This window comes from Carassius gibelio, chromosome B22 (assembly GCF_023724105.1).
Source record: "Carassius gibelio isolate Cgi1373 ecotype wild population from Czech Republic chromosome B22, carGib1.2-hapl.c, whole genome shotgun sequence".
In the NCBI taxonomy this organism is placed as follows: Eukaryota; Metazoa; Chordata; class Actinopteri; order Cypriniformes; family Cyprinidae; genus Carassius; species Carassius gibelio.
The window spans coordinates 26,250,353-26,265,999 of NC_068417.1; the positions used below are offsets into that span (position 1 = coordinate 26,250,353).

The 15,647-nt window shown below is 37.7% G+C and overlaps 2 protein-coding genes and 1 long non-coding RNA gene across 6 annotated transcripts in view; all 3 read left to right on the top strand.

The window, feature by feature from the left end:
* Window positions 1–15,647, top strand: part of LOC127987851 (granzyme B-like) — a 152,370-nt gene that overhangs the window by 67,363 nt on the left and 69,360 nt on the right. The gene's annotated exons all lie outside the window — the stretch shown is intronic.
* The window catches only part of LOC127987854 (mast cell protease 4-like), a 177,004-nt gene continuing 163,991 nt past the window's right edge, over window positions 2,635–15,647 (top strand). Inside the window, exon 1 of the mRNA XM_052590228.1 lies at window positions 2,635–2,707. Coding sequence (XP_052446188.1) covers window positions 2,647–2,707 — 61 coding nt within the window. The 5' untranslated portion in view covers window positions 2,635–2,646. The remainder of the gene's footprint in view (window positions 2,708–15,647) is intronic.
* LOC127987870 (uncharacterized) lies at window positions 6,693–11,551 on the top strand. Its single transcript, XR_008161455.1, has 2 exons — window positions 6,693–9,827; window positions 11,306–11,551. It is a non-coding gene; the product is annotated as an uncharacterized LOC127987870 (long non-coding RNA).

Consider the following 15,647-nt stretch of genomic DNA (forward strand, 5'->3'; position numbering starts at 1 on the left):
CTAGCTCAAGCTAATCCACAAACTAATAAAAGGATTTATTATTTTTTATAAGGTCATCTGTTTACTGCTGTATATAAAACCCCTTCAGTATAGTTGTTGTTACCTCAGGGGATGGGGGGAGTTATCAAAAAAAAAAAAAAAAAAAAAAAAAAAAAAAAAATATATATATATATATATATATATATATATATATATATATATATATATATATATATATATTTTTTTTTTATTTATTTATTAGGGTTGTAACAATACGCTTATTCGTATTGAACCGTTCGGTACATAATGCGCGTACCGAACCGAAAGCACCAGACCTGTTGGTTATTGGAAGATCTTCTTTTTCTGGTCTGTTAAACGCATTAGCCATTTTGCAACGAGCCTTCAGCGCGTACTGAGTGAGTGAGCGCCTATAGTGGAAAACGCAGGCTTTAAGAACATGCTTAATGTAATTGAGCCCCGTTACAATATTCCTTCACGAGCCCATTTCAGCCAGACCGTAATTCCTGCTTTGTTCCAAAAAACATAAGCCCTAGAGAGAATCAATTGAGTAAAAACACACTCAATATAAAGAGTTATAGAGTTCCATATAAAAAGTTACATCTTTGTATTTGTTCATAACTACTATAACAATATAACATTTTCATTTTTTTTTTATAAGGAGCTGTTTTTGTTTTATACAGTATTCTGCTAAGAAAACACCATAGAAGATGGGTAAAGAATAGCTCCATCATTGTTCGATGTAAAACAAACAAACAAAAAAAACATACTGTTGGTTTTAATAAATAAATTTTTTTTAAAAATCAAGGAAATTTATCTGCCAATTTTTTCATTTTGCTGTATCTAAAACGTGCCGAACCGTACCGAACCGAACCGTGACACCAGTGTATCGTATCGAACCGAACCGTGAATTTTGTGAACCGTTACACCCCTAATATATATATATATATATATATATATATATATATATATATATATATATATATATATATATATATATATGATTATTAAAAGATTTTATAGAGAAAAACACAACAACAAAAAAGAGAGTGCCAAGCGTCCCACAGGTGGGACAGTGTAAGTTATGGGGTTAATTTCTTTTAGCAAGCTCCTCAACTAGTGGGTGATGTCAGGTGTTGCATTACACAATTTATTTGAACTACTTTATATATATAAAAAAAAAAAACTTTTCTAACATTGACAAAACACATATCATCGGAAAGGTCTGAGTCTCACGGTCCCATCTGCCAACTGTTTTTGGATATTGAGACTGAAATGTATAAATTTGATACAGGAAAATGCATAAAAAAATCACCCAGTGGCTATTTTTGGTATAACCACTAAAAATCTCATGGGAAGTTACATTTTGTGATATAAAATTAAAATTTAGAACACAAATTGGTTAGCCATATGACTTTGATTTGATAGTAATTTTAGATTAAAAATTATTTTGTAAAATATATATTTTATATAAAATATTTAGAGTACACTTGATTTACAGTAAATGTAATCATTTTTTGAAGTTACCTTTTCTTTAAAAAAAAAAATAACAAGACCAAACTTACGTCTATATTCCAAAACATTCTTAAATTACAACCATTTAAATTAAGTGTAATGTTACGTATATTCTCAACATACTCAATACTCTCTTTTTTATACCCTAAACAGGCAACGTGACTCAGGAGTCACATACATTTCAAAACGTGCTAAATAACCAAATAAACAACATATGACTAAATTTTTTTCTTCAGCACCCTAAGACGATGTTCAGAATTAATGTTAGCAGTAATATAATTTTTTTCCAAAAGAAATGTAAGTTTAATATATAATTACCTATCTCAAAATCTGAATGTTCTCCACCACTGGCAGCCATGTTGGATTTAGATCAGGCTGACTAATAGATCACTGAAAACTTGAAGAAATTCATGTGACCAGCATACTTGAGACAGACCAGGCATTGATGAATCTATTTAATGATAAAAGGATTTAATAAAAAAAATGTTCTCATGCCCCAAAAAAGACAATAAAAACTATGTGACTCATGGGTGACCTTGCCTGATTTAGGGTTAAATTCTTGCTTAAGATTTTCATGAATCTGACCCATGTTCGGAGGGCAGCTGTGATCATCTGTAGTTCCAGCAGTTTGACTGTAACAATATACCACATCCATCTCGATAGTTATGAAACCTCTGCTTTTGCAACACAAATCATCATCAATTAAAAGATAATTGTAATGCAAATAAAACTTAGGCCTATTGAGTAAAAAAATAAAAAAAATAAATGTGTATTTAATTATTTCACAGATCATTAGAATGATACAAAAATTCTTTAGACATTGATGTGATTATAAAAGATCTCAGAAAAAGCTGAACTCCGTCAACAACATAATATTGATCACAACAAAATCATTTTCCACTTGTTGCTTTACAGTTTCAATATAGCCATAAGAGAAGTAAATACAACAAGCCATTTCCATACTCCTGACATCCAGAGCTACATGCACACAATATCTTATTTCTGGTATGATGTGTTTTCATATAAAAGTCGATGCAGATGACAAGAAGTAACACAAATAATATCTTCTTTCTATCAGTGTTATTGACACCACAAGCTGAGAAAAAAGTCAGCGAAAGCTCATTGATTGTCTTCATGATGACCATCATCTCTCTGCTCCTGCTGGCCTCTCTGCTGCCACACCTGACCTTCACTGGTGAGACTGATTGACTAAATTGCACATTGATCAATCAGGTGAATAAGACAACTAACAGTGCTATCTCTTTTAAATCACGTGGGCATAGTGAATGGCAAAGAAGCAAAACCCCATTCCAGACCTTACATGGGTACGATTTTTGTATAGTTTACACTGCAATGTTGAGTTAAAATCATGTTTAACTAGGAAAGGTATGACTCTAAACCGCATCAAAGAGAAGTACATCCCACATCCAGACTACAAAATCCGTCCTGTTCGGAATGGCATCATGCTTTTGAGGGTAACAACTTGTTTAGCTGTAAAAAAATAACAAAAAAACAATATCTGATCAGAAACGCTAGTATAAACCTGACTCACACAATGAGAATTTTATATTTATATATATATATATATATATATATATATATATATATATATATATATATATATTGTGTCAGGGTGAAGTAGGGCATGACTCGAGGATGAGGGTAGTTCCCCGAAGGGTGGATTTTATTGACAGAATCGGTGAATGAAAAGGCGATGCTGTGAGGTGGTTTGGGTGCTCGGTGCTCGGCGTCTTGTCTTGGAAGTGCTCTAGTGCAGTGTGCGTCCGTGCTCTCCTGTAGCGTCGGGGCTGGCGGTCACACGCTGCTTTCTATGGGCAAAGGAAAAGACAGAGTTAGACGAGTCTTGGGGAGACATCTCTCACCTCCGTGCTCACGCAGGTGTGGCTGCTCAGCCCGTGATGAATAGGCGCAGGTGTGTCTGCACCGATTCGACCCTTATGAAAAATAACCATGGTTTTATTACAGTAAAACTGTAGTAACCCATGGTTTTTTGGCGGGTTGACTACCATTTGTATAACCACGGATTTACTACAAAATACCATGGTTAAACTATGGTTAATTTAGCAAAACCATGGTTAATTTGTGGTTACCATGGTTTAACTATAGTAACCATGGTTTTTTGGTTTTATTTGTAGTAAAACCATGGTTAATTTTCATAAGGGCAGGGCGACGCTGATGAGTGCTCGGGACACTTGTCACACTATATATATTTTTTTATTTCTTGTAATATTTATTTTTGACATAATAGAAAAGATTTAATTAAGATGTATTCTTGTCAACAACAACAGCTACAATTCTTAGAACATTTATGTTATACTTGGGAGAACAAACCAGTGAACCAAAGAAATGTAAAGTTGTCAAGGTGAAAACTCTCTGTAGTTTTGCTGGCTGGGGAGGACTGTGGACTAACCCTTACGAAAAATAACCATGGTTTTATTATAGTAAAACTGTAGTAACCCATGGTTTTTTGGCATGTTGACTACCATTTGTATAACCACAGATTTACTACAAATACCATGTTTAAACTATGGTTAATATAGCAAAACCATGGTTATTTTGTGGTTACCATGGTTTAACTATAGTAACCATGGTTTTTTGCAGGCACGTGCACAGGTAGGGCTCAACCTGTGCAGATCACATGCCCTTTTTGCCTGTACACTCCAAAGTGCCTTTTTTTGGTGGTTTTTTTTTTTTTTTTTTTTTTTTTTTTAATCAATGCTTTTGGTCACCCTTTACGTCTTTCTGTCTGTTTTACAAATATTTCGCAAATGAAAGTTCTTAAAACGAGCTTGTGTAAATCTTATTCGATCCTCAAGCGGTCAGTAAGCTGATAACTCCGCCCCCTCTATATTCATTGAATCAACTGAAGTTCCACAGCAGCCGCACAGTAGACAACAGCTGAGCTGAAAAAGTTTTACGAAGGGTAAATAAATATCTTGTTGTTTGAATAAGTACTACTAAACACTATGTCTATAAAGGCTCATATTTTATTTATTTGATGTCCGACATGTGGCACATCGCCTGAGAGAGGGCTAGCATTTGCCATCTAGTCACAGCCAATATATAGCCAACACTTAAAGCCTGTGCATACAGTAGCATTTCATCTTTTATAAAATGCGATTTTGGCCAAATGCATTTTACCACAGGAAAAACTGAGCGCTCCGTCTATATAGCTACAAAAACTAGTTTGTAACCTGTAGATTAAAATGTAATGTGATGCCGGCACCGGCAGGCGCCGTCGCCATTTTAATGACGGACAAAAAAAAAAAAAAAATCATTTGCACACATTCGCTGGTCAAAAACTAAATATGTTGGTAAGTAATACAGCAACATATAATTTGTTTTTACCATCGGAAAATCATAACAGGTGCGCCCCCCGCTGTTTCATACTGGAACTTACACAAAGCGACTAGTGATCCTCGTCACCTAGATAACATATATTTCTAAGAACTTTCTTCTTTGATTTATGATTGCTGATACACTTAATTTATTAACATTTAGGCTAATCATGTTATGGTATACTCTCCGCTCGTCCACACATGTATAAAATGCAGTAAAACATGGTTTTACTACAGTAATGTAGTAGTAATTAAAAAATCTTTATATTTTATCATGCAGAATGTAATTCATGATTCATTCCAAGGCTTCATTTATTTGATCCAAAGTACAACAAAAACAGTAATATTGTGTAATATTTTTACAATTTTAAATAACTGTTTTCTATTTGAAATATATTTTAAAATGTAATTTATTTTTGTGATCAAAGCTGAATTTTCAGCATCTTTACTCCAGTTCAGTACTCTTCAGTGTCACGTGATCCTTCAGAAATGCTTTTCACTGCAACTGTACATTTCACACTGTTTTTATTTATTTTTTCATTGCTGGCTTATTTTAGGGAAAGTGTAGTGAATAAGAGACCTTCAAGAGACCAACATCCCTGGTCCACCACAGTATCAAATTTTTGCCAGGTAGACGGATACATGTTGGATATGTTATAGTAACGGTATCTGGAAATGAGTTGGACATAATTATTTAAATTACCTCTTCTCAATGTCATTCATAATCATGTTAACCAAATAATACTAATTAGCTTATGAAACCAAACAGAATAGCTAAAAAAGAGAATATATTTTTTTTTTCTTTGCAAAGTTCATAAAAAAAGTGCATAAAGTTCAATAAAAAAGATTTTGGTTTCTGTTTGGTTTTATAAGCTAATTTGAATTATTTGGTTAACATGTTTATGTATGAGTCAAGTATTTCTTTCTCTATAAATGCAAATTAATAAAAGAGGGAGTACACAAGAGCAATTCAAAAACACAGGACCCTACAAATAATACTGACAAAAAAACTTTTTTTGCACTTACATAAATTTTGATTACTTGGTGGTTGCAGTGCAATGCCCCGTAAAGAGAGAAATAAGAAAAAGGAGAGGGAGCGACAGCAGGCAGCCAAGGGTAGCAGCTCACTTACTTCATGGATCAGGCCAGTTTGTAGCAGGGAAGAAGAAAAGGAAGGAAGTAGTAATTCAGATGTAGAGAGAGAAGCGATAGATGATGTACAATAATTTGCTGGTGAACAAGATACAGGAGCCTCTGCAGGAGAGTTACCAGAAGGAGATGCAAGAGAAGAAAGCTAGTATGGAACTGCTAGTGTAGATCAAGAGAATGTGATGGAGACCAGTGCGGGGGAATTACCTCCAGACGAAACAAGAGAAGAAAGCCAGTATGGAATTGCTGCAAATAAAGGGAGGGGGTGCCCTTTTTCAGTTTCAGCACATGCCCCTCAAAAGGTCTGTGCACGGCCCTGGTTTTTTGGTTTTATTTGTAGTAAAACCATGGTTAATTTTCGTAAGGGAATGGCCCACCGAGCAATCGTCTAATGGAGGCAAACGTGTATATAACGAACAACAGAGAATGTTTCAAGAGGTGGGGTAAGACCCACTACTCAGTCTCACAGATGATGTGTACACACGGCTATGGTGGATCCTGCCAGTTACGTAACAAAAGATTATCTTTTTAAATTCATGAAATGGAAGCTTTAGCCTAAGTTCTGCCAGGAAGACTCAATCACTTCGTCACTAATTACCTTCATCATTATCCAATCACGTCTTTATACTCCTGTATAAAAAATCGTACTTACACATGTTTGAGTTCGCAGATGCCAACGCGACAACAACCGCAGATTCCGACGCGATTGTACTTGCTCAAGCTGTTGTGTTTATTCATCTACTTGCTGTAATTAAGTTCGTGCCCCGCAAACTATCTAGAGTTTGACGTTCCTCTAAGATACACACGGGATCGTTGGCTTAGCTCTGTGTCGCGGTGATTATCTGCAGTCGTTTTATTGGATGATTTACAAGCTTTTCTCGGCAGAGGATGTGAACATTGGCGGAGTTCCGTGTGCTTCCAGGCCAGGGTTGCCAGGTTCTCAAAACCACCAGTTACTACTATAAAAAAAAAAAAAAAAAAAAAAAAGAATACGGTCTTGGCAACGCTGGTGCTTTCCGAGATGTCACGTCAGTGCTGCTTTGGTCTCAACACCTGAAAAGACTTTGGTCTCAATCAACAAATATTCATCTGTACGCTCACGTGAACCTGCAGGAATGAAGTCTCTCCGGACCAGCAGAGAGAATTAAGGCTGCCAGTCTCTTCGGCATCTCGCCTCCATCACTTCACAAGTCTACAGCATTATAAGTATCATTTTGTTCTATGCACTTGCGGCGCCTGGGCATTAATTTATTCTCTGCAAGGATTTATACTTACACGTTCAAATAAAGCACTGGGCGTTTCGTGCTTGTTTATTGACTTGCACAGCATAATTAAGATGTTGATCATAGTGCATGCAATTCTCTGAATTTCTTCGTAATGAGGCACTTTAAGGCTCATCATAAACGCTACAATCTTTATACTGATAAAGATTTTTCGCATTTCTTAAAAAAAAAGCTCTGTCTAGCACACTTGAGATTCGCTGTTTTAATCCTATGCTTTAATATTTGTTTATTCAGTCTTTCATTTGCGTTATTCCTGAAAAGTTCATACTCTAATGGGATTCTATGGTTGCAGATGCAGGGAACCGCTGCTCTCACCTCATCTTTACATGGCTTACTCTTGGGCTAGCGAATTATGAACACTGGATCTACCAAGCTGATGCGTATATGGACCCTTCTTTTGAGTCGTAGGTAAGATTCGGCTCAATGCTCAGTCAGCAGGCATATAACTCCACGTGACACGAGTTGCTGCTGACCTTATTTCAGAGTAGTGACATATCTCCAGTTTAAACGAATATTAATTAGCAGGCATGGTTTGTTTGCACTCCTGGTCTCCGTCTCAAGGCGCGGTCGCACTAGACTTTAAACATGCGAAATTATTTCGAACGCCACTGCGAATATGGGCGGGAGCAAGATAAAACAGTCTCCCCTCAATTATCACAAGATGGATTATTATTTTTTTCTAGCACTGTGTCTTTTGCCACGGGGTCGAAAGCGTTTTATTATTGTAACGTTACTCTGTATCTCTCTATAAATATATACACCCTAAGGGAGGAGGGGGAGAAGAAAGAAGAAGAGAAAAAATTTTTATAAAACGTTGTCATTCCAATGTATCACCGGTTCCCGTCGACACTACAAACCATGCAGCTTTTCTTTTATAAATCTTTTAATGTATTATAAACTAGGACGCTGTGCAACAGCTAAAGTGTATATAGCGCTTCCTTTTTGAATTTTTGTACAGAGGCCATGCAGCAATGTATCGCTCTTCTACTGGTCCACATTCTCACGTTATGCAAATTCCCTGGTCAGAGTTCACCAAACTTGAACTTTGGAACGCAGTGAAATGCAAAATTTTTCGCATAAGCTTGCGTTTCCGGTCCGACGCATTCGCATGCGTATGAATGGAAGTCAATGGAGGGAAAAGTGCAGTGTGACCGCCCATCACTCATAACTAACTAACGGCCGGAGGGGCGCGTTAAGTAGGTTCTGCTCATGCTGTCAAACTGACGTCATCAGAAAAATTATTCGTTACAGGGTGGAAATATTCAGAATTTGATAAGATTGCTAAGACAAACAATGTTTAATTGTTTACATCAAGATTAGCAATGTGTGCTAGTAAGCGTAAGTCAATTCGATTTATGCATATTTTAAACTTAACCTCTGATACCTCAACTTAAAATTATAAAAGAAAAAAAAAAAAAAAATTGGGGAGTGACAGTTAAGGGGTTAAGCTACAATCAAGGCTTGTTTATATTCGCGCATCTACTGGTGTTGGTTCATCACTCTTACTCAGCCGTTGCGGCTTTCACTTTACACTTTTAAACTTTCAGACAGCTGTGCCCTCAGCAAACCCGGATTCTTCAGTTTGCCCTCCGTTAGCAGACATAATACTAAACGAAGTGCTTACGTCAGCTGGAAATCACATTTCTAAGGCGTCGCTCCCTCTACAATCAAGCCTACACGTTTGCATGGTCCGCTTCTAATGTTTTTCCTTCCAATTTTTGCGTTCCTATTCTAATTTCGACCGTTGCTCCGTTCTTGTCAAAAAAAAAAAAAAAAAAAAAAAATCGCAATCTTAATTTCTCTATTCGCAGACTCCTTGCCAGCATCTAATCCACGCTAAATTTTATAATCTAGTTTTCAAGCCTTTTGGTTATTCAGTTCTATTACTACTTGAGGGGTTAGCTAAATCTTCCAACAAATTAAAGACAAATGTCTGCCTATTACCCTGCCCATATTGCAAAATGAATTACTTCCATCTGCTAAGGCCTTCCTTCAAAGTACCTCAATATTCTTCTGGAGGCAGTGTTTATCTGCCTTCTACAGGTTATGCTTCCAGGGGAATTCACTTCAAACCAATCAATTTGATCCTGCTCGTGGCATTTCCTTCAGATCTATGATTCGGACCAAAAATTCTTCACACTCTCCTCAAGCACTCAAAAACCGATGTGTAAGGTTCTGGTGTCACCTTAACAATTCTAAAATCAATAATCCTGTCCCTTCTCTGCATGGTGAAATTTCTTAAAAATCCGACCTAGAATTTCTAAAACGAACCAGCTCTATTTTTCCTAACGGAACCCCCTTTCCAAGGCTGTTTAGAACTCCCTTAACCACTGTTCTCAAAGCTGCAGTCTATCTACTGGCCATTCATTCAGAATTGGGGCAGCTACTTCAGCAGCTGAATGAGGGATCTCTACATCAGCTGTTAAGATCATGGGCAGATGGTCTTCCTAAGCATTTGAATCATACATCAGACCTGATTCAAAACCATTATTGAAGCTCAGCAAGCTCTCCTGTAACTAATCAGGTAAATTCATGCAATTACTGGTGGTGGTGTTACTATATTTGTATGGTCTATCAAGGCCTGTACATGTCTGGCCTTTGTGGCTATTTCTGTACGGTCTATCAAGGCCTGTCCCATGTCTGCCTATTGTGGCTATCTGTGTCTGGCCTATCGTGGCTATTTCTGTACGGTCTATCGAGGCCTATCTGTGTCTGGCTATAATGGCTATTTCTGTACGGCCTATCGAGGCCTGTCCGTGTCTGCCTATCCTGGCTGTCTGTGTCTGGCCTATCGTGGCTATTTCTGTACGGCCTATCAAGGCCTGTCCGTGTCCGGCCATCATGGCTATTTTTCTGTATGGTCTATTGAGGCCTGTCCTGTGTCTGCCTATTGTGGCTATTTCTGTACGGCCTATTGAGGCCTGTCTGCGTCTGGCCTATTGTGGCTATTTATGTACGGTCTATCGAGGCCTGTCTGCGTCTGCCTATCGTGGCTAATCATGGTCTATCGAGGCCTGTCTTGCGTCTGCCTATCGTGGCTGTCTGCGTCTGGCCTATTGTGGCTATTTATGTACGGTCTATCGAGGCCTGTCCGTGTCTGCCTATCGTGGCTGTCTGCGTCTGGCCTATTGTGGCTATTTCCGTTGGTCTATCGAGGCCTGTCCGTGTCTGGCTATCATGGCTATTTTTCTGTATGGTCTATCAAGGCCTATCTGTGTCTGGCCATCATGGCTATTTCTGTACGGTCTATCGAGGCCTGTCTGCGTCTGCCTATTGTGGCTGTCTGCGTCTGGCCTATTGTGGCTATTTCCGTTGGTCTATCGAGGCCTGTCCGTGTCTGGCTATCATGGCTATTTTTCTGTATGGTCTATCAAGGCTTATCTGTGTCTGGCCATCATGGCTATTTCTGTACGGTCTATCGAGGCCTGTCTGCGTCTGCCTATTGTGGCTGTCTGTGTCTGGCCATCATGGCTATTTCTGTATGGTCTATCGAGGCCTGTCTGTATCTGGCTATCATGGCTATTTTTCTGTACGGTCTATCGAGGCTGTCTGTGTTCTGCCTATCGTGGCTATTCTGTATGGTCTATCGAGGCCTGTCTGCGTCTGCCTATCGTGGCTGTCTGCGTGAGGCCTATCGTGGCTATTTATGTTGGTCTATCGGGGTCTGTCTGTGTCTGCCTATCGTGGCTGTCTGCGTCTGGCCTATCGTGGCTATTTATGTACGGTCTATTGGGGCCTGTCTGTGTCTGCCTATCGTGGCTGTCTGCGTCTGGCCTATCGTGGCTATTTATGTTCGGCCTATCGAGGCCTGTCTGTGTCTGCCTATCGTGGCTATTTCTGTTGGTCTAACGAGGCCTGTCCGTGCCTGCCTATCGTGGCTGTCTGTGTCTGCCTATCGTTGCTGTCTGTGTCTGGCCTATTGTGGCTATTTCTGTAAAAAACTTAAGTTTAATCTAACGTCATTTATACTGGTCATGCTAACTCTCTTTCTATTTCTTCCAGGAACCTTAGGATTCACAACTGGTGGGTATACTTCATCTACTTTTTTGGGGGGAAGGCTGGCCCTGTCTGGAGGTCTCATAATCCACCTAATTTTGGGGGTCTGCTGCGCCCCTGCCTTCGTCTTCAGGCAGGAAATGCAGATTCGCTACCCTCGGATTACGAACCATGGACGGGGCCTTCCGCCAAAGAAATTTATAATTGTGCTCGCTGAGCTGTCAATAAATGTATGCTTCGTACATTCCTCTATCTCCCGAGTCTTTCTGGTAGAACTGGTTTTAACTGATAAATGGCACTTCAGTCATGTGTTCACCTGTGTTTTCTTTTTAACAGCGAGATTCTTGGGGGCCTTTTGGTTTGTGGAAACACTGCAGTTGGTATCGTATCATTTAGTCACATGTATCTCTGCAATTCACCTGTGTATTCTAATGTGTACAGTAAGATTTCAGCATATCGTCCATGGATCCAGAAAATCATTTGAAATCATGAAAAATAACGGAAGCCCTGTCTTATTTTATTCATTCATAAACATATTTTGATAAAAGTATCACATGCAAGCATTGAAGTGTCCTCATTGTCTCCATATGTAATAACAATTTTCAAACAATACATGTTTATAGTCATTTTACATTAGTTCACTTGGTTGCCATCTTGGTGATACTCTTTAATTTCTAGATATGCATCTATAGTTCATATCTACTGACAAGAGGGGGTCCTAAAAACAATATATATTTTTTCTCAGACTGGTGAAAAATAAAGTAAAATACAAATAATAAAAACAACAATCAACTTCTGCAATTACTTACCACTAAACACTTAACTAAACTCACCACTAGAGAGATTAGTTGTTAGTTTCCTCTCTCTCTCTCTCTCTCTCTCTCTCTTTTTTAATGGCCTTTTACAGCACACATAAAGGATTTTGTAGAAACATACAAAACCACAAAAATAGTTGCTAACTGAAACCCTGAGGGACACTTACTGACTTCTGAACTTCACACAAAAACTGTAAATTCAATTGTATCTCAATCTTAAACAACAAAAAGCCAATAGAAGTAGACTTATTTAATGTAAACTATTAGTCATAACATCTTTAATCCATTGTACTTTACTTTCAAACATATGTGACCCTGGACCACAAAACCAGTCTTAAGTCACTGGGGTATATTTTCAGGAATAGCCAAAAAAAAAAACATTGTATGGGTAAAAATTATTGATTGTTCTTTTATGCTAACAATCAGCTAAGAATTAATTTGGACAAATTCACATTTTTTTTTGCACCTTCACATTCCAGATTTCCAAATTGTTTTATCTCAGACAAGCTGCTTTCAGATGATGAATAAATCTCAATTTTGAAAAATTGACACTATATACTGGTTTTGTGGTCCAGGGTCACATATAAGCAGTCTAAACCAGAGTTAATGTGTACAAAAACTGTTAGGCTTCTCCATACTGATAGGTTTTATATCTGTCTTGTGTCCTGCTGTTATTGCAGAGTGCTTATGTTACCATCTGTGTCAGTCCTTTAGTTCTGTGTAACACTTTATAATAACTTTCATTGATAAATCATTAACAAACATTATATAATGCTTAGTTAATATATTCACATAGCTAGAAATAGGAGATAATGTTCTTGTCAATGTTTACTAATGAACTTGCTCAGCATTACCTAATGATGAACATGATTATTTAATGTAAGTTGAAATGCTTACAAATGTTAGTAAACATTTTCCAGAAAATGTGTTTTGATATTAAAAACCTTTAACCTTTTACATTAAACATGACGGTAAAAGCGCTCCCGTCAAACCAGTGACCATGAAAATGGTGTATGTGCTTCATATAATAATTTCAGTAAAGATGGCCTTTGAAGTTTTTTTCAGCATGTTCTTAATAAGATACTCACAATAACATTTATTTCCACTTGTCACTATAAAGAATTTGGGGAAAAATCTGTAAATGTTACAAAACTCAGTTGTATTCAATATAGTCACAAGACAAATAAATACAAAAGCCATTTCTATACTCTGACATCCAGAGCCACACATAGACATGCATATCTTATCATCTTGTGTGTTGTGTTTTCATGTAACAGTTGATAAAGATAACAAGAAGTAACACAATTTATATCATCTTACTATCAGTGTTACTGACACCAAGAGCTGAGGGAAAAAAAGTCTTGATTTCAAAAAGAAGTTACCATGTCTGTCTTTGAAGCAATTTACAGCAACTTCTTGGAAGAAACAGTACAGCACCTTAAATCGTCAAACTGTTATCTTGGCAAACTTCCCCCTTATTTTTTCAAATGTGTGCTTAACTGTTTAGAAGCAGATCTCTTAGAAGTGGTGAATACCTCACTTCTTTCTGGGCCTTTAAATGGTTTCTCAGTCTAGTTCTGTAGGCTACACAATCATGTGGAAGACTGCTGACTGACTGAAAGTTTTCCAAAAGACGACCATTGACACTTTGCACAAGGAGGGCAAGACACAAAAGGCCATTGCAAAAGAGGTTGGCTGTTCACAGAGCTCTGTGTCAAATCACATTAATAGAGAGGCAAAGGGAAGGAAAAAGTGTACAAGCAATAGGACTGGACTGCTGCTGAGTGGTCAAAAGTTATGTTCTCTGATGAAAGTACATTTTGCATTTTTGTTTGGAAATCAGGGTCAAAGAGTCTGGATGAAGAAAGGAGAGGCACACAATCCACGTTGTTTAAGATCCAGTATAAAGTTTCCACAGTCAGTGATGGTTTGGGGTGCAATGTCATCTGCTGGTGTTGGTCCACTGTGTTTTCTGAGGTCCAGGCCAACGCAGCCGTAAACCAGGACGTTTTAGAGCACTTCATGCTTCCTGCTGCTGACCAACTTTATGGAGATGCAGATTTCATTTTCCAACAGGACTGCCAAAGCTACCAGTACCTGGTTTAAGTACCATGGTATTCTTGTTCTTAATTGGCCAGCAAACTCTCCTGTCCTTAAGCCCATAGAAAATCTGTGGGGTATTGTGAAGAGGAAGATGCGATATGCCAGACCCAAGAATGCAGAAGACCTGAAGGCCCCTATCAGAGTAACCTGGGCTCTAATAACACCTAAGCAGTGCCACAGACTGATCGACTCCATGCCACGACACATTGCTGCAGTAATTCAGGCCAAAGGAGCCCCAACTAAGTATTGAGTGCTGTACATGCTCATACTTTATGTTCATACTTTTCAGTTATTAACTTAACAGATATTCTTATTTTCTGAGATACTGAATATGGGGTTTTCCTTAGTTGTCAGTTATAATCATCAGAAATAAACATTTTAAATATATCAGTATGTGTGTAATGAATGAATATAACATACAAATTTGACTTTTTGATGATATTCTTATTATATGACCAGCACCTGTAAAAAATAAGGACCAGCTTCATGTCTTTTATTAGAGGTCACTGACATTGCAACCACATGTTTGCATTGCTCACAGCTTGACTAGTGTTTTCAACATTGAACTCCATACTATTATGATTCATGTGTAAATCTGTAATAGGCCCTACTTACTATTATGAAGTGCAAAGATGAGTTAAAAACCACAATATGCTAGAGCTAACATTTAAGTACAAGAAAGTGACGTGTACGTCTTCATTTTGAATGGTAAATCCATATTTAATGAAAATTTAGCAAGCTTCTTTATTTAATTACATTGTGTAATAAAGTATGTCTGTGGTCTGCTTAATTACAAACAAACAAAATAAAACAAAAGCTGGTTTTGATATTGTATAACACAATGCAAGCCGTTTGTTGACATTTTTATTTGGGACACTGAAAATGAAAAAAGCTACAGCTGTTAAAGGTCTGTCACGTCAGCAAAATCCGCAAAAATGGCGATTGTCTATTGCCTATAATGTAGCAATGTTTGAATCACATCTTATACAGAAGTCACTTTCAAATCAAATGGCTTTAGTTTTTTTGCTTATGAAGTGAAACTGTGTGAGGAAATCTTTCAACCTCATGTGAAATTCATGATCACCTAATGTTAGATTCCTATTGAATTTGAAAGTTGGCAGAGTTTTATGGTGTTTTAGAAATTACATATTTTAAATGCAAGATATTTATTCCATTTAATTCCACATAATATCATTATCTATGAAAGCAAAATAACTAAATATCACCTTCAATACCACGACTTAGGTGCCCTTGAGCAAGGCATCGAACCCCCAACTGCTCCCCGGGCGCCGCAGCATAAATGGCTGCCCACTGCTCCGGGTGTGTGCTCACAGTGTGTGTGTGTGTTCACTGCTCTGTGTGTGTACATTTCGCATGGGTTAAATGCAGAGCACAAATTCTGAGTATGGGTCACCATACTTGGCTGAATG